General features: G+C 36.1%; 1 protein-coding gene across 1 annotated transcript in view; it reads left to right on the forward strand.

The window, feature by feature from the left end:
• Positions 1 to 26,251, forward strand: part of PDE10A (phosphodiesterase 10A) — a 298,539-nt gene that overhangs the window by 191,076 nt on the left and 81,212 nt on the right. The window contains 5 exon segments of the mRNA XM_057528096.1: positions 11,370 to 11,490; positions 11,986 to 12,035; positions 22,486 to 22,626; positions 24,627 to 24,782; positions 26,138 to 26,188. Coding sequence (XP_057384079.1) covers positions 11,370 to 11,490; positions 11,986 to 12,035; positions 22,486 to 22,626; positions 24,627 to 24,782; positions 26,138 to 26,188 — 519 coding nt within the window.

Genomic DNA, 26,251 nt, shown 5'->3' on the forward strand with positions numbered 1-26,251 from the left:
TAAATTAAACATACCAATCATCTATTAAAGTTTGTTCCTGATCAATGATAATAAAATGATATGAGTGATGTATAGAAGAATACAGATCCTATTAATCATGATGGTGGTTATTAAAAACAGTATCAAACCATTATGATAATTCTTTTAAAAAATGGGAACTGAACACGTTCTTTCACAAGATTTTAAATTATTACCTGTTTTTTAAGACCATTCTTGGCAACCACAACTTTATTTTAGAATATAGATGTTGAGAAGTATTAACAATGGAGAAACTGTATTAAGCTGTTTGGTCTTAGTAGAGTTTGGTCTTGGCCACAGAACCAAAGGCTAATTAAAGGCCATTGTTTTGTGCACATTTCCTTATTGAATGAAAAACGAAAATAGTAATGATCCAGCCAAAGAGTAGTTGTGCATAAAATCCAGTTTCTCCTAGATCGCATTTTATTACATTAAAGGTGGCAACAAAGTCATAAATATGTTTGATTTTTGCCATAGATGTTATCACAAGCTGATATTTTCTTGTTTATCACTTTCTCCTCACTGGGATTTAAATTCCGTGAGTGTTAGAGCCTTATCTGATACTTATAATAGTGCTTGACACGTTGGTGAATAAATATTTGTTTAAAAAGACTTATTTACTTGCGACATTCAGAAATATACCTACTGGGTAAAGCCCTTAGATACATCTTTTGTTTCTCTAACCTTCTCTTTGTTCATCTTCTCCTGATAACTTAATTTTTTTTCTATTAGCAGTCTTAAACGTATCAGAAATATTTACTACTTGAGTGATTTTAAACTGTTTTAGCTCCTGGAGTCATTCTTCCTAAATTAAATTTTTATTATGAAAAGCCCTTTCATCTCATGGACCTTTTTGCCCTAATTAAATTAGTTAATAATAGTCCTTTGAAAACTTAAGTGTTCTTTAGGAATATTAGTTTTTATTATTTCTGTCCTTGGGTTGAGCTGATAATGTGTTTTCAAAAGAATGCCTCACTCATTTATAGACTCAGCCTGTTTGCTTTCACCACTTTTAACGTGAATTCACTGTCTTTCCTGAGTGTAAGCTGTGCTCATTCTGTCCTCATGTCCTACTTGTTGCTCTTCTGCCTTCCTCCAGTTTTCTCCATCCTTTGTAGCTTTTCGTAAGACGCTTCCTCTGAACCTGTGAAGTCTGCTGCTCACAAACCACATCTTCCCCCTGTACAGCACTTTGAACCAGCGCCACGCGTAGCCTTCCCTCTGCACTCAGTTATGTGGCGGGACAAGCGAGGCAGCTTCCCCTTAGTGTTAGGATAGGCTCGGGATGAATATCTACTAATCCCTTGCTTGCTGTTGAGGACTTTTAAACTTTTAAAATAAGCATTTGCAAAAGGGTCAGTAGCACCCTCTTTCCTAGCCCTGTTCTCTTTTTCTCCCACGATGCCCTTGAGGCCACAGGTTTCCTTAACTGTTCATTGCGATTGCTTATCCTTAGAATAGTTAGAATTCTTCTGCCTGTGGTGTTTGTGTGAAATAAATGACCTATATTTGTAATTTATTTTCCTCTAAAATACTCAAATCATTTTGATAACTTGATCTTTAATATATAACATTGAAAAATGTTTGCCACTTTCCTGTCAAGTTAAACATACATTTACTTTTTGACCCAGGAATATCCCTGTCATGTATTTGCCTAGTATAATTTTGTTCCTATTTTTTTCTGAGAATTAAGTATTACTTTTTAAAAAATTTATTTTTTATTGAAGTATAGTTGCTATACAATATTATATAAGTTACAGGTATACAGTTTAGTGATTAACAATTTTTAAAGGTGATACTTCATTTATAGTTCTTATAAAATATTGGCTATATTCTCCATGTTGTACAACATATTCTTGTAGCTTATTTTATATGTAATATAATAGCTTGTACCTCTTAATCCTCTACCCCTGTATTGCCCTTCCCCACTTCCCTCTCCCCACTGGTGACCATTAATTTGTTCTCTATATCTGTGAGTCTGCTTCTTTTTCATTTTATTCACTAGTTGTATCTTTTAGATTCCACATATGATATCATACAGTATTTGTCTTTCTATTTCTCATTTCACTTAACGTAATGCTCTCCAAGTCCATCCATGTTGCTGCAAATGGCAAAATTTACTTCTTTTTTATGGCTGAGTAGTACTCCACTGTATATATATAACACATCTTCTTTATCCATTCATCTGTTGATGGACACTTAGGTTGCTTCCATATCTTGGCAATTGTAAATAATGCTGCTATGAACAGTGGGGTACATGCATCTTTTTGAATTAGTGTTTTTGGGTTTTTTTGGATATATACCCAGGAATGGCATTGCTGGGTCATAAGGTAGTTTTATTTTTAGTTTTTTGAGAAACCTCCATACTGTTTTCCACAGTGGCTGCACCAATTTACATTCCCACCAGCAGTGCACAAGAGTTCGCTTTTCACCAACATTTGTTATTTGTGTTTTTTGATGATAGCCGTTCTGGCAAGTGTGAGGTAATATCTCACTGTGGTTTTGATTTGCATTTCCCTGATGATTAGTGATGTTGAGCATCTTTTCATGTGCCTCTTGGCCATCTGCATTTCCTCTTTAGAAAAGTGTCTATTCACTTCTTCTGCCCAATTTTTAATTAGTTTTTTTTTCATGTTGAGTTATATGAACTGTTTATGAATGTTGGATGTTAACCCCTTATCAATCATATCATTTGAAAATATCTTCTCCCATTCAGTAAGTTGTCTTTTTGTTTTGTCAATGATATCCTTTGCTGTGCAAAAGCTTTTAAGTTTAATTAGGTCCCATTTGTTTATTTTTGCTTTTGTTTCCTTTGCTCTAAGAGATCCAAAAAATATTGCTGTGATTTATGTCAGAGTGTTCTGCCTATGTTTTCCTCTAGGAGTTTTCTGGTATCTGGTCTTACATTTAGGTCTTTAATCCATTTTGAGTTTATTTTTGTGTATAGTGTTAGAGAATGTTCTGATTTCATTCTTTTACATGTAGCTGTCCAGTCTTCCTGACACCACTTACTGAAGAGACTGTCTTTGCTCCATTGTATATTCTTGCCTCCTTTGTCATAGATTAATTACCCATATAAGTGTGGGCTCATTTCTGGGCTCTCTATTCTGTTTCATTGATCTATGTGTCTGTTTTTGTGCCAGTATCATACTGTTTTGATTACTGTGGCTTTGTAGTGTAGTCTGAAGTGGGGAAGCATTACTCCTCCAGCCCTGTTCTTTTTCTCAAGATTGTTTTGGCTATTCGAGGTCTTTTGTGTTTCCATACAAATTTTTAAACTATTTGTTCTAGTTCTGTGAAAAATGCCATTGGTATTTTGATAGGGATTGCACTGAATCTGTAGATTGCCTTGGGACATATGGTCATTTTAACATTATTGATTCTTCCAATCCAAGAACACTGTTTATCTTTCCAACTGTTTGTGTCTTCTTAAATTTCTTTCATCAGTGTCTTATAGTTTTCCGAGTACAGGTCTTTTGCCTTCTTAGATAGGTTTATTCCTAGGTATTTTATTCTTTTTGATGTGGTGATAAATGAGATTGTTTCCTTAATTTCTCTTTCTGATAGTTCATTGTTAGTGTATAGAAATGTAACAGATTTCTGTATGTTAATTTTGTATCCTGCAACTTTACCAAATGCATCGATGAGCTCTAGTACTTTTCTGATGGTGTCTTTAGGATTTTCTATGTATAGTATCATGTCATCTGCAAACAGTGACATTTTTACTTCTTCCTTTCCAATTTGTATTCCTTTTATTTCTTTTTCTTCTCTGACTGCTGTGGTTAGGACTTCCAAAAACATGTTAAATAAAAGTGGCGAGAGTAGACATCCTTGTCTTGTTCCTGATCTTAGAGGAAATGCTTTCATCTTTTCATCATTGAGTATGGTGTTAGCTGTTGGTTTGTCATATATGGCCTTTATTCTAATATAATTGAAAACCTGTGTTCACAAAATGACTTCTACAAGAATGTTCATAACAGCTTTATTCCCAATATTCCAAAGCTGGAAACAGAAACATCCCAGATATCCAACAATAGTAGAACAGATAAACAATTGGTGGTATATTTATACAACAGATGCTACCAGAAATAGAAAGGAACAAGCTACTGGAACACACACCAACATGGATGAATATCAATAATACTATGTTGAACAAATAAAGCAAGGTTCAAAATAGTTCGTGTTGTGTGATTCCATTTACATAAAATTCTTAAAACAGGCACCACTCTAGTGGGAAAATGGTTAATTAAGAAGGACCATGGGAGGGACTTTATAGAAAGATGAAATGTTCTATACCTTTATTATTATTGCTGAGATGTTTATTATTTATTTTTTAAATTACATTTATTTAAAAAATTTTCTTTTTCTTTTTTTGACAAATAATAATTTTATATGTCTAAAGTATATAGGGTGATGATTTGATATATGTTGTAACATGATTACCACAATCAAGTTAATACAGTCATCACTCACATAGTTACTTTTTTCTTTTTTTGTGTGTGGTGAGAATGCTGAAGATCTACTCTTAGCATATTTCAGGTATGCAATACAGTATTCAGGTCTTACGTTTAAATCTTTATTTCTAGTTGATTTTTGTGTATGGCATACGATAAGGGTCCAATTTCATTCTCTTGTATGTGAATATCCAGTTTTCCCATCAACATTTATTGAAGTGACTATCCTTTCAATGCTATGTATTCTTGTTGCCCTTGTTAAAGAGTAGTTGACCTTATATGCATGGGTTTATTTCTGGGCTCTCTATTCTGTTTCATTTGGTAAGTGTCTGTTTTTATGTCAGTACCATACTGTTTTGATTACTATAGCTTTATAATGTAGTTTGAAATCAGGACGTGTGATGCTTCCACCTTTTTTCTTCTTTCTCAAGATTGCTTTTGCTATTCAGGGCCTCTTGTGGTTCCATACAATCTTAGGATTGTTTGTTCTGTTTCTAGGAAAAATGCCACTGGAATTTTGATAAGGATTGCATTGAATCTGTAGATCACTTTGGATACCACTGACATTTTAACAATTTTAATTCTTCAAATTCATGAGTATGGGGGTATCTTTTCATTTATTTATGCTTTCTTGTATTTCATTCATCAATGTTTTATAATTTTTAGCATACAGATCTTTTACCACCTTGGTTAAATTTATTCTTAAGTATTTTATTCTTTTTCATACTATTGTAAATGAGATTGTTATTTTCATTTCTTTTTCAGATAGTCTGTGAATAGAAATGCAACTAATTCCTGTATGGTGATTTTGTGTGTCTTAATTAGTGTATATGTTACAAGAATGTATCCGTTTGTCAAAACTTAATGAATTGTACATTTCATTTTTGTATATTTTAGTATTTCTTACATTTACCTAAAAATCTAAAATATATTGACAACTAGTTAGTAGGTTTGCTATTTTCAATGACATGGCTTAACAATTCTGAAACTACTTCCGTATGTTCTAGGCTTGAGAAAATATGTAAATATGTTATAGTCATCAGCAGTAAGATATTTCGTTGTTGGGTGAGGAATTACAGGTATAGATATGGGGAATATTAGAATGTTTACACTGTGGTGTTTGGTTGAAATTGAAAGTATCAGTAAGAACTCATAGTTTTTAATCTTTTACTCTACATGTATTTATAAATAAATAAGTAAAGAATTACATATTTGTATATATGTATATATATATATATTTACATAAGGCCCTCTCATATATATATGTTATATTTGTGTTGATGAGAAGCCTAGAAGCAATGACAGCAGTGGGCACATACAGCTCCAGCTCTTAGATTTTTAAATATCATTTACCACTAAAAGGATCTAGGACTTCTTTTAAGAAACAGAAATGGCTGGTTCAAACTCTAGCAAAATATTTGATGAGAAAGTAAGAAAATCTTGAAAGCATCATGAAAATTTGTCAAAAGGGCATAGGAGATATCTTAAAGGGCTTCCCATTGGTCAAATCTGGGACAATTTGAGCATTAAAATGCATGTATAACAGTATTAATTAATATTAATTACACATGTTGAATAAAATAAGCATCTGTGAGTCCAGGCTCATGTAAATGAATGAATGAGGGAAAACAGAAAGCTCTTCTTCCCAGTAGAATGCCAAATAGCAAATGTAGGATGGTTGATAGTTTTCTAGCTTCATCACCTCATTGTATTGTTGCCAAAAACACAGAACCTGAATCTAATCTTGAGAAAATATCAGACAAATCAAAATTGGCCCATATTCTTCAAAAACATCAAGTTCAAGAAAGGCTTGAACACAGAAAGGCTGTGGAATTGTTCCACATTAAAGTATACCAAAAAGACATGACAACTAGATGCCATATATGATCTGGAGTTCAAACCTGGACCACTGAGAGGGGGATAATTATAAAGACATTATTGGGAAAAGGTATGAAATTTGAATGTGAATTTTTTAAATTTTAATTTAATTAATTAATTTATTATACAGCAGGTTCTTATTAGTCATCTATTTTATACATATTAGTGTATACATGTCAATCCCAATCTCCCAGTTCATCCCACCACCACCACCCCCAATTTCCCCCCTTGGTGTCCACATGTTTGTTCTCTATGAATGTGAATTTTTAATTAGCTAATATTGTTGTAGCAATGTTAATTTTTCTGATTATGATAACTGCATTGTAACTATGTCTCTCACATTCAGTGTACAAATTCAGTGTATTGTCTTAATATTCTTTTTCTTAGGAAGTATATACTGAAGGTTTGGGTAAAAGGAGCATACCAACTTGTTCTCAAATATTCAGAAAAAAATATTTATTACTGTTGTGTGTATATATGTGTGTGTGTATAGACAGACAGATAGAAAAGACGGAGCGAGAGAGAGAAAGAAGAAGGAGAAGGAGAAAAAGAAGGAGGAGAAGGAGAAGAAGGAAGGAGGGAGAGAGGAAGGAAGGAAGGAAGGGAGGAAGAGAGGAAGGGAGGGAAAGAATTTACCAAGAGGATAAGGCAAATATGAGAAAATGTAAATAATTGTTGGTATGCAGGAGTTTCTTGTACTAGTCTTGTAGTTTTCTGTAGGTTTGAAATTACGTCAAAACAAAAAGTTATTTTTTTAAAAAAAGGTAAATTTAAAAAAGAAACGAAAAATCTAAAGAATGATGATGAGAAGATATTATTCAAACATTGAGCTTTATACTGGAAACTAAGAGCTTATTTTGCATGCTTTTAAGTATTTATCCAACTTAACACCCATCTCACTCTGTTTTCTAGTGTGTTTGTTAACAGTGCTTCGAGATATGTCAGTGACGCCTCACGGAGTCACGGGCTCTTGGGGCCAGCAGGCATCACAGACTTCATCTTGTTCTCTCTCCCATTTCATTCTTGAATTGCCTCTAAACTCTTGTGGTGAAGTGGTCTTCCAATCTGTGTTTAAACACCTAACTCACTTTAGCAAGTCTGAGGACATTTACTCTTCTGGTGAGACCAGGTCTCAGCTTTCTTTCTGAACCAAGGGTTAATACTTCTCCATTCATTACCACTGTGTCTCATAAAATACTATTTCCCTCTGGGTGAAAGAGTGGCTGTTCCCCTGCTTCTCAAATTGTGTTCCAAATGCCGTTAGGCACCACAACAAACCCACAGGGATGATTTAGGACATACTACAGTTTCATGGGAAACAACACCGTCTGTCAGAGCTTGCTGAAGCTCACAGTTTCAATAGTAACCTGACATAGTTCCCAGTTTTAATGTTAGGTCACTACAGTCCTGTCAATGAAGTCATATCTCTGCAAATCCATTTTTTTAGTGGTTGCTCTAATGAAAAGCAAGTACTGCATGAAAACCAGCCTGGAACAGAAAATGAGGTTGGCCATGTCCAGTTTGATTCTAAGGTTTATACCGCCCAACTCATTGTACCTTAGAGTTCTAACTCATCTTGATTGAGGAATGTCTCAGTGATACTCAGTATATACTTTATATGGGTTCTTTTAATAAAGGCAGTGGTGAAAGGACTTTGTGAAGTTAAAAATGCTGTGCAAATACAAGTTCTTAACAACTTCATTAATATACTATTGTAATTTTCTGTTAGTCAAGACATAGAATTGAAAGTTTATTCAACTGAATGGAATTGATCCCTTAGTAAACTTTCTTCATCATGTTTCCATAAGAGAAGTGCATTTTTTGACGTTCATCTCCACTTGTTGCCTCTTCCTTCCCTCTCGTGTTAGTGCTCATGAGCAGCAAAATGGCCATAAGGCTAAGAACCAAATAATAATTATTCCTATTATTCACATTTATATATAATTTAAAATTTTCAATATATTATGGTTTGAATGATCCACTAACTATGAAGGTAGGTCTTTAATATTTTAGAGGTAATATTATATTTGTATAGTTTAGTAATCATAATTAAACATTTTTCTCTTTTGAGATTTATGCAATTGTCATTGCTGATCAAAACAAACAGGGTGTACTAACCCATCTATTAGGTTTAAGATTAGAATTTGAAGCTTAATATAAACAACAACAAAATCGAGGTCATAGATCATCATAGAAGGTTACTGTTGAAAGGTATTCTAAAGACAATATATTTCAATCTTCGTGTTACACAAATGAAAAAAATGAAGCCCAGAGACTTGAAAGGAAATCTCATGATAAACTGTCCCTAACCCCAAATGTCTTCTTGTTCTCACTTGTGTGTGGCAACCAATTTCCTGTCCAGAAGAGATGGAGAACAGCTGTCATTAATGTCAGCACTGCATTCTGGTCATTTTAAAGGGCCTGTTCTCAGAATTACATTGTCAGCGAAAAGGGTCAGTCTGTACATCATTTTTATAGGGACTCCTCTATTGAATGATTAAACACCCACCTTAAAACTAGCTAAAGTATCCCTTCCCCACAAAAAAGAGGGTGTATTCGAAGAATGGATTGATTCATGAAAAAGAAATGCCTAGGGATAGAATTTTAGGCTTGAAGTCTTTTGCATGGCTGGGTCTAGGGGTTCAAAGTCTGTCATTATGACTCAGTCTCTATCTCTTGGCTTCAGTCTCAGCTAAGCTCTTTCCCAGGACTTTGGGGTGGGGGGCGGTTATAGAATGAGTGATTCTGATGAGCAGTAAGGAAGAAAGGGTATATTAGAGTAGAATATTTTCTCTGTAGTTCTTCAAAACTTGGAATAGCTCAAATAGGATCTTTTTACAGATGATAAGAAACAACAAAAGCTTTTGCGACCCCATACGATGCTGTCACGTTTTGTAGGCATCAGAATTTCAAGTGTTCTTGATTCTTACGCACATTTTCACTATCACGCTGGTAATTTCCCCTTCACCCAGTGCACAGTTACCCAGCTTAATGACAGCAGACCTCTTTGAGGAATGTAAATTTGGGGCTGTGAATCAAAATGCTTCCTCAAGGGGACCTGGTCTCCCCTGGCTTTATTCAAGAAGTTCTGTGAAGTGGCTCAAGTCTAGAATTCATTGAGGTACCTGACTTTCTGCTGTGGTAATTAAGTCAGATTTTTGTTCGCTTAACCCAGAACTTCTCTCTTCAGACAAATGAAAAAATAGTAGGTCGCCCTGTCTATTTCAGTTCCAGGGACACTGATCGAGTGCTTGATCCAGTGTCGAAGAGCTCTGCTGGCCAGGTCATTCTGATAGCAGCTTCAGTGTTGTTCATTTTGCTAACAACATCTTATCTCTGGAGATTATGTGTTGCCTCTTGTCCCCTCGACGCCAAGATCCCATCTTCTCAGTGAAGCAGGAGACCCTGTTGGAGGGCGGTGGTGCCCCTAGTCATCCGAGGCCGACACCGCAGACCTCTTCGCACAGGCCAGGCGGGCGTGGCCTCGGGATGTACTCTTCATGGCCCTGATGAAGGGAGTGTCCATGGGATATAGCTAGGGGCTGGGTAGACGGGTCGTATAGGACAAATCCACTCTAGCATTCAAGTCTTGCCAAGGTTAGAATATATACCAGGGAAGTTCTGGTTTTCAGCTTCATTTAATGTCAGCCATATTGGGGCATAGGTTTTAGCCAAGCAAGCACTAGCACCCTGAAGCCAGTACTTCTGCTTAGTGCACCCATATAAAAAATTTGCCTGGTCCACCATTATCTTTATTCTAGCCTATTCCCGCACCTGTGCGATCCATTCTCCTTTGTTTCCGAGGTTTCTATACGTTAGCGAAATCTAATCCATTCCTTTTGGTGTGTATTCATCTCTTGACAAGTCATCCTTGATACTGCATTTTCTGGGGCCTGCCTGGAACTTGAGTCTGTTAATAGGTCAGAAGCCAAGAGAGGTGGTGGATGATGGGCAGACTCCAGCCCTCACGGGTTCTAAGTTTCATCGGAGTCTGTCCTTATATCTCATGTCACTGAACCTTCCCTTCCCTGACCATCCTATTTAAAAGGTAGCCCTCTCCCTCCAAAGGCGTTTACTGTCAGCCGTCCCAGCTCTGCTTTCTGCATCGTGACCACTGCCTTCCTTCACACCGTGTAGATTACTTATTCCCTTCCAACGGGAATGTACTTTCCTTGAGGACTGGAATTTTGTTTTGTTCATGCTCTAGCATTTTTTGTTTCTGGAAGTGTTCCTACGTGTAGTAGGTTGTCAGGATTGGCTGCGCATGTTTTGTTTTGAGCCACAGAGTCACAGAATTTTATTTTATTAAGTTCGCCATGGTTGATGTTTGGCGAAGAGGCTTAGGAAGGCAAGCTCTGTAGCAGGGAAGCTCATTACAAGACTGTTTTCAGTCCTTCGAAGAAGACACAGTGCCGGGCACAGCCACGGTTTCGCTTCCACCTTCTTCCCAGACCTTTGTCCACCTGCTGTTGTCCCCGCCCCGCGGTGCAGCCTCGTGCCACGGGCTTGCAGCAGGGCTGCCGCTACTCCGGCGGCAGCTCCTGCTCTCGTTCTAGTGGCAGAGTTGAGGTCAGACTAGAGTGGTCGCCACGTGCACCCAAGTGAGTGGAGAGAGTAATAAACTTTGTTTCACCCGGTGCGATGCACGGGGGGGCTTTTCTAGCATATTAGGATGTTTCATTTAGTTAGCAAACTTTCGAACTGTTTTTACTGATCTAGTTGCCTGATACATCATATATCAATATAAAACTTCAGAAACAAAATTGTAATTTGTAACATTCGATGTCTTAATATAAATAAGCATGCATGGAGTCTATAGATAATTCTAAGTAAGTTGTAGCAATTTTAATTTTCAATCTGTGAAAATTTATAGTAGATCATAATATTTAAATCATGCTCTATAAAAGCATAATGAATAGCTATTATATAACATAAAGCCATATATATTAATAGTATGTTTTACAAAGTAAGGAATTTTTATTTTATTATATTTAATTATGTCTTTTTTTTTATTCAAAGTATCAAGATACAAATATGCAGGGAGTTGTATACGAACTGAACAGCTATATAGAACAACGGTTGGATACAGGAGGAGACAACCAACTACTCCTCTATGAATTGAGTAGCATCATTAAAATTGGTAAGAAACGTTTTATAGTCCTCCTAGTAGAAAAATTAAACCGAAGATAAAGTTAAATTATGTTCTCTTCACTGATGATATGTAAGCATATATACATTGTTCTTTCTGGTTGATGCTTATATTATTGGTTATTCAGTATTATGAATATCACTTTGTCTATTTTTAAATACTTAAAAAATTAAATGTAAGTCTCAAATTTAAAAAATATTTTCTAATAGTTCTGATATTCACATTTTGACAAATGTATTATTACGTAGTACATTGCTGTATGTATTTGAGGGTGTCACATCTTAAAAATTGCAATAGCTAATGAAAATATTCTAATTATGTGATTCAGTAAAGCCATAAATTATTTTGTTCAATTTACTGCATGACCGTTAATTTTGCTAACAAATCCATTCAAAAGACTCATATTTGAGGTCTCACCTTAGAGAATTCATGCATGTTATATTCTTCCATTGAGATTAGTTTCTTCCTTTTTTATTACTTTGGCAGCCACAAAAGCTGATGGATTTGCACTGTATTTCCTTGGAGAGTGTAATAATGTAAGTATCTAAATTTAGATATAGGTGCTCTAGATAAGAGAATGTTATAAGCTTTTTAAAAAAGATAAACTATTATGTTACAAACAACTTAATAGATGTATCATAATTAAGTACCTTAAAGCTCATTTTGTATTTTGTTTCTATATGTGGTTATTACCAGCTGGGAATTTTACCAACATGGTGACATTTAGGCATAAAATCTTATATTTTTTTATTGTTTTGGTTTTGGTCTGTGGTATCCTATTTTCTGAATGGCATTTCTAGACTTACTGTTTGGTATAGAAGTTATTTCATCACTGTGGGCTGGGATGTCAGGGACAAGTCTATGCCCTTTTTCACACACAATCTGCAGTAGAAGAAAATGAGAACAGAAGTTTTATGTGAATTTTTTAGGTATTTTCTAAGATGACTCTAAAAGTGCAGGGATGGAGTTGCTAGGTATAGATTGCTGAGCTGTGGTGGCCGTGGCTCAGACTGTTTGGTGGCATGGGGCTGCCCAGGGGTGCCTGGTCCAGTCTTTGGTGGGCCAGGCAGACCCTGTGTTTCTGGTTTGACTCACTGCAAGCACAGCCCACTGTCAAGTGCAGCTTGCATAGGCACTTGCAAAAGTATTTCGAGACATTCCATTACTGGCATTTGAGTTTTATTATGGTGTTAACACATATGTAACATTTTAGAAAAATGTTCTGAACCAGTAACACCTATATTCATAGCTGAAATATATAAGACTCCGTTATAACGTTATTTTGCAAACTTTTACTGTGTATTTCTTGTGCGTTTGGTATTGTTATTTGAGATTTGGGATGTATTTTTGCAATGTGATACTTGTTTTTGTGAGTAATCAAAACTCACAAAATATATAATATATTTATATTATATTATAATATTTATATAATATTTATATTATATAAAATGTTAATAGGAATAGAGACACAGTAGTCTGAGATTTTTAATAGTATTCATGAATAGTCGAGTAGTGCAAAGCACGACAGTAGTTGCACAAAAAGTATTTATTGGCTGAAAGACTTAGCTCGTAACTGATCCTCTTCATTTGCACTGCCCTCATTTCCCCTTGCGTTGTGATAATCTATGTTACAAGATTAAAAGCTCTTTAGGACAAGGACCTTTCCTTATTCATTTCTGTATTCACCTAGCATCTCTCCTTGTGCCTTTCACATAAACAGTTAACAAGAGGGTTTAATAAATTGAATTATTCAGATATTACTCCTACTTGTAAATACTTTGTGTTTTACATACTGGTAGTATTTTAGAATGGCTAAGCTACTAAAATAACAAATAGATCTCTTTCCTCTTCATTCCAAAAATTTGTTTCTAAAATTTGAGATTTTTATTTAAAAATCAAGACTTCCTTTCAGAAAATTATTATATAATTTGCCATAATTTTTATGATTTCTGGTATGTTTATTATCATGTAACTGTGATGGTCCACATCTCATTACTCCTTCCCCGACATCTCCAGACAACCCACAGGGGTTGGCCATGGCAGCCGTGTTTGTTTCATGTGACCCTTGACCTTCGATCACAGCTGTTTGGGGCCCAAACGGGGACCAGTCAGATTCTCTACTGAAACCTGGATCGCGGACTCAGCATTGTAGCTGTTTACCTGAAAAGAAATGATGTGAACCCTAAACCGAGGCTGCCACGGTGGGTTGGCCCTCTTCTTCTCCACGTGAAGGAGAATGGGGAGACGGGGAGACCTTGTTTGCAGAGGTCGAAAAGCGGCGGGCGCCTCGAGGCCTGGGTCTGCAGTGTGGGCACCTCCAACGGTGCTTGACTCTTGGAGCCTGGATTGAGATTCCTAACCCCCATGCTTTTAATCACTTGGCTACAGTTCTCACTTCATTGTTTGCATACTTCTGCGTGATGATGATTTAGAAAACACTTTTGTATCTATAAAATCCAAAATGCAATTCTCTGTGTATCAATTCTAATTCTTTCACTTTTACTTACCATTCACTTTGGTAGCTTAATTGAGGGGGGGTATACCATGTCTTTTCAGGCTTTAGTTGGCTTCTTATTCTAAACCCCTCAGGTCAGTTAATATACTCTATGTGGTTCTCTCTAGGGTCATTATTCCCTTCTCTCCCACATCTCAGGGGCCAAGTGTATCCTGTTTAACAGTATAACCCTAGGAGCAGCAGGGCACATAGCAAAACTGTAGCTTTTTCTGACCTTCCTAAGTCAGATTCCACTCTGCTATGCTTTCTTAATGTCATATACTTCTCCTGCATAGAATTTTGCTGAACCTGTAATTACACATTTATCTGTGATTTGTTCGATTATTTGCTTATCTGACTTTCTCACTAGACTATAAGCCTCACGAAGGCAGAGACCTTGTCTCCCTGGGAGGATAATTTTAGGGGATAATGACTGTTCTGTTCACTGTATTTTTCCTTTTATGCATTCCGCATAGGTAGTGGGGCCCTTGTTGCTTCCTTAACCCAGTGATCTCTCTGGATTAGGAAGAAGACCTACTGTCTGAAGTCTGCAGTTCACGGCGGTGTTTCTTTAGATGTATCTGCATAATTACCCGTCCCTTTGCTCCTCATTTCTTCTTGTATCTCAGGTCTGACATTTGGAATCAGTTTTTTTGTGTCTCGGAGAACTTCCCTGAGTGAGAATCTGCTGATGTGAAACTCTCTCATTTTTGTGTGTCTGAATATATCTTTCTTTCCCTGCTTTCTTTTCTTTTTTGTTTAAAGGAATTCCTTTATTTTTATTATTTATTTATTTATTTATTTATTTATTTATTTATTTATGGCCGTGTTGGGTCTTCGTTTCTGTGCGAGGGCTTTCTCCACTTGCGGCAAGCGGGGGCCACTCTTCATCGCGGTGCGCGGGCCTCTCACTATCGCGGCCTCTCGTTGCGGAGCACAAGCTCCAGACGCGCAGGCTCAGTAGCTGTGGCTCACGGGCCCAGCTGCTCCGCGGCATGTGGGATCTTCCCAGACCAGGGCTCGAACCCGTGTCCCCTGCATTGGCAGGCAGATTCTCAACCACTGCCACCAGGGAAGCCCTCCCTGCTTTCTTGAAAGATATTTTTGCTGGATGGAGAATTCAGGTTGATAAATATTATCTCTCCATATATTGACTATAATTAGTTACATTTTGGTGGTTTTTTGATTTGTCTCAGTCCTTCATTTTTTTTTTTGTTCCCTGGACCTATTTTCAAGTTTATCTTTTATTTCTTGAAATATACTAACTATACCTCTCTTGTGTTGTTTCATATTCTTTCTGAAATTAGTTTCTTGGCTTTTGTTTCATCTGCCTTTCATCGATGATGACTTATGTGCTCATGCCTTTTATTTATTAACCATAAACCATATTCCTTTGGCCCTTTTAAATGGATATTCTTGAGGCTGTTGAAGTTCCTTTCCTGTTGTATTTCTAGAGATTGGATATGTATTTGTTTTTGTCAATCACCTAAGGCAGTATCAATTCAGGACTATTTTAATTAAATTATCTAGTTGAGATTTTTTTCAGACCACTGAGTGGTATGGATTCAAGCCTCAAATCCACATGATGTGCAGTTGTTATTTTTCAGAGGAGATTTTTATTTTCCCTCCAGCAATAAATCCAAGATAATCTGGTTTCCTAGTAATCCCCTTGCAGCTGTAAGTATATTCACCCTTCAAACTAAGATGAGCCCATAGCCCTTTGCTGGTCCTGGCCCCATGCATGCAGTTGAAAATCCACATATAACTTTACAGTCGGCCCTCAGTATCCACGGGTCCACATCTGCAGACTCAATCAGCCGCAGATGTGTAGTACTACCACGGCATTTATTGAAATAAATTAGTGGATCTACACAGTTCAAACCCATGTTGTTCAAGCGTCAACTCTATATCTAGGCTTTAGTTGATGCTCTCAAGAAAAAAACAGTTTGGGATTTGCTAACCTCTCAGGGTTCCTTTATCTACTTCCTTTTAGATTTCTGTGGATTCCTCCATTCTTCTCAGCCCAGCAATGCGTTATAAAATATTTGTGAAATATACTTTATCCAGCTTTTAAATAATTTTAAAATTGTTTTTTTCAGGAGTGTCAAATTATCTAATCTGCCATATTGCTTGCAACAGATGTTGACATACTTCTAAAATGTAAGCTAACCATATTAAATAAAATAAAACATTTTTTTGAACAATGAGCAGATACATGTATATTTTCTTATATTTCTTCCTTTGTACATGAAAGGTAGCATATTATAGATATTTACCAATGTTTTTAAAAACTGTCTCTGGATTTTGAATCATAGTTAGAAAGTGTTTCTTAATAACTCACTTTCAAAACAAAATATATATACTTTAGTGACAAAATTATAATAATGCAACCCAAATGGACTGAGATAAAATTTTTAGTCTATATCAATAAATACCAAGGATTAAGACAGACATGGCAGGGACTATGACATCCTTATATGTATAAAAGTATTAATTTCTTTTTTCGTAAATGAGAATCAGTAGAAAAAATTTAATTTCTGAAATTGATGCATTGAGAAATATAATTTAAGTAATATTTAAATACATCAAAAGTTATACTAGTAGAATTTAAAACCCACATTCATATTATCAGAGAAGAAAAATTTAAAGAAAACGTAGAAAGTTTAGGAGATGATAGAAAACAACCTAAGTGGTATTAAAGCACTAAAAATAAAACATAAAATATGATTATCACACTCATTTTGAAGATAATTTAAAAGATAGTAAAACAATAGTGTGAAAATGACAAATTATGAGAGGATACTTATATTAATAAATGTGAAAATCTAGATAAAATGGACAGTTTTTGAGGGAAATATAAATTGCTCCATTTAATGCAAATGATGATAGAAAACTAATAGACCGGTAAATGGAAGAAATGGAAAGCAGTGTTGAAATGATGTTTTTTAAAAAGCTGGTAGGACATTTATTGAACACTGTTTTTTGAGCACCAGCCTCGTTCAGGCAGTTGCTAGCCGTGGGGCACATTGATGAACCAGAATCGTTTCCTGTACTTCTGTGCTAACACTCCACTGGGGACAGCCCTTCAGGAGAGAGAATTTCTGTGCTGTCTACACTGTCTCAGAGCTTGGGAAGAGAAGGCAAACTTCTCAGTTAGCAGCTGAGTTTTCCAAAGAATTTTGATTCTGGAGTTGGATTGTGTGAGTTCCAATTCACCACTTTGGGACTTTGACAAGAGTCTTAAACTTTCTAAGTCTGAATTTAACCTCCATTGGTTAAATGTTACATCATGCGTGTTATTTAAGAAACCATTTCAGACACCTGCCATGTACCAAAAACTGTGCTAAATTGCTGAGCATACAAAGATAAATAAAAATCATTCCCGTCCTCAAAGAATGTACAACCAGTAGGAGAAATCAAGAAATCCGCAGTTAATTACAGCACAGGACCTTACGTGCGAACAGACAGGAACCAAGGTGCTCTGGGATCCTGCATTTGATGGGGCTGGCAGGGGTGCTGGGGTTGGTGACACTGAAAAGAGCTTGGATGATGAGCCCTAGGAGGCCTTTCCCTTAACAGACAAGAAGGGACAGTAAAGGAGGAAGCAATTTGTGAGAAATCTGGAGCTGGGAAAGGAAGCCTTTTGTGTTCTGACCAATACCAGTGTCTGACACATAACATATACAAGATGCTCTTGAAATGTTTGTTGGGCAAAACGGATTTTTCCATGATTAAGATTTTGCTTAATTCACCTTTTAATGTTTCTACAGGTTTTCTCTTTCATACCTAGTCACATACTCCACTTACTATGTAACATGTTTTATAATGTCATTACTATAGTTTTTCTTGTGTTGCCTGTAATTGGGGTTTGTGAAAGCTGGAAACCTAGTGATCTCTAATTATACGTAAAACTTTGTAATTCATAAAGTAAGTTCATAGATAGCTTTTGTGTATTAGCTTAGAAACCAGTTTACAGCCAGTAGTTTAGAGTAACTGTGTGACTTTTTTCAATGCACAATGACTTTAGTAGGTTTATTTCTAAGAATTATGCTAACAAAGTTAGGCATGTGGTTCAAGGTCCGGTGTACCTGGGGTTCCTGGCTCACGCCCTCTGCCCGGATCTACGTTCATCTACTCTCCAGTGCCATCTAGTGTCTATAAGAAAAATAACTTAATGGTAAGCCTAAATAATGTTTTTTCTTCTTAAAAAGTGTTTCCAAAATTTAACTGGTTGTGAGTTGAGACCTTAACATGAAAGTGAAGTTTCATGAATCAAGTGATCTTTGAATCGTTCATGGAAAGAAAGATGAGAGCAACTGTTTACCAAGTGAAGTAGACTTCTCTCTTTAGTTGATGTCAATGAATCAGAGTTTCCCAATTCATCAAAAAATCCTGGTTTTTCAGAAATAATGTGTGATAGTCTATTCTCTGGTTCTTTTCCCACCCAATCTATTTCTCAAAATTTGATTTTTTAACTAATTTGAATGCTTTTTATTCCTTCATTGAGCCAACTTATTCATTATGACTACCGTTACCAATCTTCTCTAGTTTAAATTATTTAACTTTAGAAATATTTATGAAAATGTACTGTTATCACAAAAATATTGGATAGTTCATAATGAGTTTCTTTGAAATATTGAAAGAGCTAATTCATCCCCTACTACTACATGGCCTCGCCTCTGGATTGATTTCTAGCTCTTTGGCCAGTCTCCTTGCTGGTGTTGGGAGGGGAAGGGCCTAACAACAGTCTAGCCACCTGCAGAGCTGTCAGGTGGGAATGAAGGCACAGAGCATCAGTGGGCAGGTGCACGCCCTGAATGCAGTGATGCTCTTCTCTGGAAAGGGTAGAGGTGGTTGAGGTTTGAAAGTTTGAACCTTTTCCTTGTTTTTAGTTTTCGTGTAGTTTTCATCTCTAGCCTCTAAAAAATGTTTGTGTTAATAAAAGTTTTCATAGATTCATACAACATTAAAGCAGAAATTAATTTTAGAGGCTCATTTCAACACTGGATGTTATAGATTGTAAATGTATGCATAATAGTCTTAATACATTTAAAATGTTATGTAGTGATGTTTGATGAAAGTTTTCATTCATCCACCTATGAAAATAAATAGTGAGTATAATCTTTTTCATCTTATTAATCTGAACATCCCAGTCAAATTCTTATGTCAAAATTCATAATGATTGGCATGGAGGAGTGGGAGGTACAAACCATTGGGTGTAAGATAGGCTTCCGAGGGTGTATTGTACAATACGGGAAATATAGCCAATATTTTGTAATAACTTTAAATGGAAAGTAACCTTTAAGCATTGTATTAAAATTTTTTTAAATACGTCTTTAAGAATTCATCATGATTGATTTTGAAAAATAAAGCCCTTACTTCATTTTTAAGTTTCTTTAGAACTTATTTACACCCATCAGTTGTTAATGCATTATTGCAGGCCCTTCACCAATGAAAAATGCAAAATATGTCTTATAAATTATGATCATTTTGAACATGAAGAACCCAAGCAAGACTCGCCTTGCCAGATCACAACATGTACTATAAACTTACGGTAATTAAAAGAGTGTGCTAGGCAAATAAACCAAGTGGTACAGAATTGAGAGTTCAGAAGCAGACCCAAGTGTACTTGGGGATTTAGTATATGATGAAAGTGTCAGTTCAGCCAGTGGGAAAAAGAAGACTATTCGATGCACAACTATCTGTTCGATTATTTCTGTGGAGTAAATAAAGGTATATTTAATAAATTTTTCTCCATTCCTGAATACATGTAAAATTTAGCCTCTAATTTGGAGGTTCGTTATCGACATTGTCTGTTTGCAGTAATAGCTGCCTATCAGCCTGTTCCACTACAAAGATCATACAGAATATGCTATTGCAGAACACACAATTCAAACCAGTGATTGATCTTTAATCAGAAATGGAGGTCATGGATGGAGCTGTTGCACCGGTGAATCGTATGGAGTTAAAAAAAAAATGCCACCCAAAAAGAGTAGGAAACTACTAAGTACACAGAGGAGAGAAACTGAAGCTGTAAAAACATCAAAAAACAGGTGTCTGTCTAGATTGGTCCTCATTTTCCCTTCCTATCTGAACTTTTGGCCTTCATATGACAACTTATTCCAAATTTTGTTAGCACTTGCCCTCAGCTCTCATTTGTAAACATTTCTATTTGGTAAGTATGAACAAAAATCATAACCTAATTAGTAAAACAAGTATGAAGTTCCCACTGTAAAGAATTATTTATTTTTTTGATAATTATTTTCCACAAGGAGTTTTCCACATTCAATCAAGTAATTGAAAGATTTCTAAATCATTTATTTTCAGCAAATCTAGTATGTAAAATAGCTTTCCATATACCCAAGGTGCAGTATTTGCTTGTCTGTTTCTGTGTATCATATAGAAAGCCTACACAGAGACAATAAATGTTTTATATTAAATAAATGACCTAATAACCTAGGAATGTGTATGTGTAAGCTATTTTGTCATATTGAATTATGAAGCTAAATGAAGATATTATTATGAAGATATTATTATGAAGATATTATGAAGATACTATTAAATCCAGGCTTAAAGGGCATATAGCAAAGTCATCCAAAACAGATATCTGTTGTATATCTTCAAACAACAAACAAAGTCAACAACTATTTTTTTAAAAATCCAAACCTTCTGTTGGGAGCTTGCTTTAGAGTTTACTTTCTATTGCTGTCATGGGAAGTTATTTAAGACTTATCTAAACGATTCAGGTCAATTTAAGTTCATTTCCTGCAGTTCTGACTCTGGTTGAGTAAAGAAACATTACTCAGCATCCTTCTTACAATTAACTTTCTCATAGTTTGGAAAAATCATTGTCAATTCTGACTTTTATTCAGGCTAAATATACCATGTCCTTTACATTTTTTTCTTGCAATCATCTCTCTTCCTGTTCTTGGATCATTTCGCTACTCTTCTCTCAATCTTAAGAAGGGGTGACACACTGAATTGTATTGCCACATAGATAGTAAATCTAATGAAAGTCTTACTTCGTTTGTGTCATATGTATATTGGTGCATTATAGTAACTATAAAAACAGTGACTTATTTCTAGCCTCTTTAAAAAGAAAGTGCATTTGTCATTTATCATCTTACGTGTAGTTGAATTGTAAAAATCTTTTTAAAGTGTGTAACTTGTATTTAAACATTTTAAGCTTAATCCTTTTTAAAAGAAGCATTCAAAAAACATTTTTCACAGGCATAATAACAAATTACTGCTTAAACACAATCCTAACGAATGTAGATATATTAAGGAATAAAAATATTTTGAACTTAACTTGTCATCTTTAGATAATGATGACTTACTTAAAGCAGATGGGGTGAGCCAAAGCTGTTTTCCTCCTCTCTGCTCCCAGTGATGGAAGTAGCTCAAGTTTATAGGGTTCACTCTCTTGTGATTGTAAGATTTTACTTGAAGAAAGGGCTCGTCAACATTACAAAGCTTGAAAACCACGTTATCTAAAAAGTAATAACCACATCCAACTCATTGTCTTCACCTAGACCTAGCTTAGTGCTAGCAAGCATTAATAGGAACATCTTTAGCTTCAGAGGATTGCCTAATACTCACTGCTTCAAAAGGGCATCATCCATAAGTCACAGCACTCCAATTTAAGATAAAAGTATAGTGTTGGGAGAATTTACCAGAACTTTAATATTTTTCAAATTGAGTAGGTAATCATAATGCAGTTATGTCAAAATATTTCTCCCCATGCCCAGATGACTTGTTTTGATGAGCAATTCTTATTTAGTAGAAATTTATTTTTAAATATGATTTGGTTTAGTCAAAATAACTGATCATATTTTAAAAAACATTTCTTTTAAAATAATTTCAAATGTTACCCTCCCACCTAGTCTTTTGAGACAGAAAGATACACCCAGCTTTGTCCTTTTTTTTTTTTTTTGGTGTGTGTGTGCAGAGAAGAGCAAAGATCTTACCAGTAGTATTCTGAATCTGTAATTTTATGGGCAGGTCAGTTTCAGGAATGGAGTGGTTGAGTATTAAAAATAGAAATAATGTTCTGAGAAAGATTTTTAATGAAAATGAAAAAATATAACCAAATCACATTGACCTGTAGTTACAGAGCCATGTGGCAAGTCTGTAGGGTGGTGGGGTGCAGTGTGTCTCTTTCTTGTGTGATAGTTTCTTGAGCCCAAGGACAGCTTACATTTTTTTTTCATTTTATTATTTTCTGTGGATAAAAATCGGAGGCTATTTTAAGAGATTTTCTGCACCTAGACATTTGTGTGAGTCCTGTATCTAGCCTGTGTGTTGTGTGTGTAGAACATATGAAAGAGAATTTCACCTCAGATGCTCAGTTTGGTCGTTGCAAAGCACCTTTCCTCATCTTATGTCTCTACTTTTCCTTGGCTCACAGATTTCTCGCGATTGTTAAGTAATCTTTTCGTCCTGTGCCAAAGACTTTCCTAAGTCTATAAAACATATTCCTTTCTTCTTCCTAGAGCCTTTGTGTGTTTACCCCACCTGGAATCAAGGAAGGAAAACCCAGGCTCATCCCTGCTGGGCCCATCGCCCAGGGCACCACCACCTCTGCCTATGTGGCCAAGTCCAGAAAAACGTTGCTAGTAGAAGACATCCTTGGGGTAAGTGGCTTTTTACCCTTTGTGACATTCGTAACCTGAAGTATTTAATTAAGAAAGATAACATATACTCTTGATGTTATAATTTAAGCCATTTTATAAAAGCTTTAAAGCAAGATACAGATCAATAAATGCATTTGTATGTAAACTAATTCTTTGTACTCCAAGAATTATATCTCACGTACCCCCAAGATGTAGATTTTAGTTGTTCTTTCAACATTTGCCAGTATAGTTAAGCATAAAAATGTATACTCATAGTCATATAGACTAGATGATTACTGTTTTATGTTTCATATCCTAGCAGGATATATATGAATGAGTCAGCTATTGCTGTGTGACAAACCACCCCAGATTTTAGTGGGGTCATAGAGCCACCACTCACTGTCTCTGGATTGGGCCATTCTGCTGATCTGGGCTATCTTTGACTGGGCTTGCTTATGTGTCTGAGATCAACTGGCCGTCACTTAGGAGCTGGCCAGTCTTAGGTGGCCTTCGTCCTCTGTGTGTCTCTCACCACCCCCTCCAGTAAGGCTAGCCTCATGTTCTTATGATGGTGGCAGGTGTCAGAGAGAAGAAGTGGACACATGCAAGTGACTTTTCAAGCCTCTGCTTACATCAAATTCACTGCCCTCAGGTTAGCCAAGCAAATCCCATGGGAGGCCCAGACTGAGTGTAGGAGGGTCTGACCAAGGCCATGGGTACAGAGAACAGGACAAAACAGAGCCCTCAGAGCAGTCTCCCACAGTGCATGTGCACACTGTGATGAAATGTCACTGCATGAGCTCAGACTTTGAAACTGACAAGCATACAAACAAGTATGTAGGTGTCATGAATTTGCTCTGAAAAAGTACTAAATTGGAGTCACAAAATCTAGATATTAATTTTGTTTTTGCCACTAGTTATCTGTATAGCCTTGAACAAATCAGGTTACTAGTTACTTTATCAAAAATAAGAAAAGAAAAAGTGCTAAAAATAAATGTTTCACAGTATAATGTATATAGACAACAATATTGTATTATAATCATCAAACTTGCTAAAAGACTAGATCTTAATTATTCTCACCACAAAAAAGAAAAGATAATCATGTGGCTTGATAGAGGTATTAACAATGCTACAGTGGCAACCATATTACAATATATAAATGTATCAACATGTTGTATACCTTAAACTTCCACAATGTTATATGCCAAACATATTTCATTTCTAAGAAGTAAATGTAAAAAGTAGATACTGTATAAGTTGTCATTTGAAAATGTTCTATTGTATGTATATGCAAGCGTTCAAAATATCTGTAAATTACAAAGTATAGATTTATACCAGTCTATTCATGAAAAGCTTCCTGTAGACCACAGAAATTGAATAAATAGAATTGATGTTTTGATATTAATTCATTTGAGTTTCTTGTGTTCCTTTGAGTGATTTTGCTAAGCTAGAAAATTAAGTCAAAAGAACCGATTCATTTCTTATGATAGGTAATTGGTAATTATTGGATGATTTGAATATCTAATATGGGCCTTTGAGGTTCAGTTACAATGACTTTCATTAACATATGCTTTTGTGTTATTCTAACCTTAAAAATAGAAGAGAAAAAATTTTATACATGTAATTTCCTTCCTATGGCATTTACATTTGGAGTAATTTTCACTTGTGACGTTATACCTGTAAATCCCTTAGTTCTGGCACATACCAGGTGAGGAATAAATAAATGTTAACCATCATAATTACTTTTATCATTGCATGAAGTTATGTATATTCATTCACTAATTAAATTCTACTGTACAATGATAAAGAAACATTAAATCCATATTTGGGTATAAGTTCCACGTTGCTAAAGATAAGCATTTTCTTAAGCAATGTTTATAGTGGCCATGATCATTTGGTTTTCCTTTGAAAAGGACTGCTTATTACTGATGACGAGTATAAGGAATTTTCTGATAGAATCATAACTTGATGATTCCATTACTTTCACTGAATTTATATCTTTTACCCTGCTATTCTTTTAGGATGAACGATTTCCAAGAGGTACCGGACTGGAATCAGGGACGCGTATCCAGTCTGTTCTTTGTTTGCCAATTGTTACAGCGATCGGTGATTTGATTGGCATCCTTGAGCTGTACCGGCACTGGGGTAAAGAAGCCTTCTGTCTGAGTCATCAGGAGGTGAGGCCTGGACACTGCCTGTGAGGGCTTTTAGTTGTACCTGGTTCACTAAAGGTGCTTATTAATATTCTTCAGTTAATATATGATGAATATTTAATGAGTGAATATTTAAAACCGTAATTTGCTTAATAATATTTTGATACTAATACTAACGATTTTTTAAAACATTTTTTTTGTTTTGCAGTTGTTTAGAGAGGAAACTCACTCAATATAGCAATATAGAAATTTATAGTAAGTTATTTTAGTAAGGATCCATTTTAACAATAAAAATAAAATACCATATTGTGAATCAAGTGAAGTAGTAGGATGGCTTTGGAGAGTTTTCACATTCTAGTTGACCCCTTAAAAATGTCCTCTTCCTAGAGTAGGTCCTGAATAGAAGTTCCAGCATCAAATCCATTTGGGAAACAATAATTTCCGTTCACTGTTCCCTGTACCGGAACGGCTCAATCCTACTAAAACCAAACAGCACACGATCTATCTGTCAGACGTGGTGCTCGCCCAGGTCCCTCCGTGGCCCGCACCGTGTGCACTGACCAAAATGACCCGTCTTCTACTGCTCCAGCCCCTTCCCTCCCTGCAGCCACGCTGGGCCCTCCTCTGCGCACAGCCTGCGCCTCTGTTCTCCCTCCGCTTGCGCTGCGCTTGTCCTGTACGCAGCCCCAGCTGCCTCCTTCGGGAATGTGCTCTAAGGTCACCCTCTCTGATCGGCCTTCGCAGGACACCGCACACGGACGTGAGCGGCTCCCGTCCCTCTGTCGTGCCTCTGTTCCGCTATAGCCCCGTCACCGGCCAGTATAACGTGCGCTTCGCTTTATTTTCTTTCTTGCCCTTCCCTCTGCCCGCAGCAGCTGTGAGCTGGTCTGTCGTTGATGCTGTATCTCCAGCATCTAAAACAGCGCCTGGTACCTAGTAGGCACCCAGTAAATATTTGTTAGGTGGATGAAAAATCAAAGAAATAGAATAGCTGGAAGTTTGAGCTCTTGTCAGCGAAGTCTGGGAAATACTTCCTCATTTTAAAGTGGTCATTAGAGGCCTTTTTAATAGTATTTTGGTGGAACTGAAAAATAATTATTTTATGTTAAAATCATTGGATGACAGCTCTCTTAATCAATTTATCTTCCTTTGTAACCCAAAGTAGGAGGAACAAGAGAGCATTAAACTCAGTAATAAAGAAATGGGAAATATAAAAGAGAAACTTTATACATATTTGACAATTCCCATTTGGCAAAATATTCAAAAATGCAACGATCTTACAAAATTGTTCATATATGTTTATGCTAGAGTCCTTCGCTGGGATGTCTGCGTGTGACTGATAAAAACTTGCTTCATACTCTTTTTTTTTTTTTTTTTAGGTTGCAACAGCAAATCTTGCCTGGGCTTCAGTAGCCATACATCAGGTTCAGGTGTGTCTTTGGGCTGTTTTCACAGGGGCTTCCTAGGAGAAGGGGTGTTTGGAGTGCAGCGCT

The sequence above is a fragment of the Balaenoptera acutorostrata genome, chromosome 14, assembly GCF_949987535.1.
Source record: "Balaenoptera acutorostrata chromosome 14, mBalAcu1.1, whole genome shotgun sequence".
NCBI lineage: Eukaryota > Metazoa > Chordata > Mammalia > Artiodactyla > Balaenopteridae > Balaenoptera > Balaenoptera acutorostrata.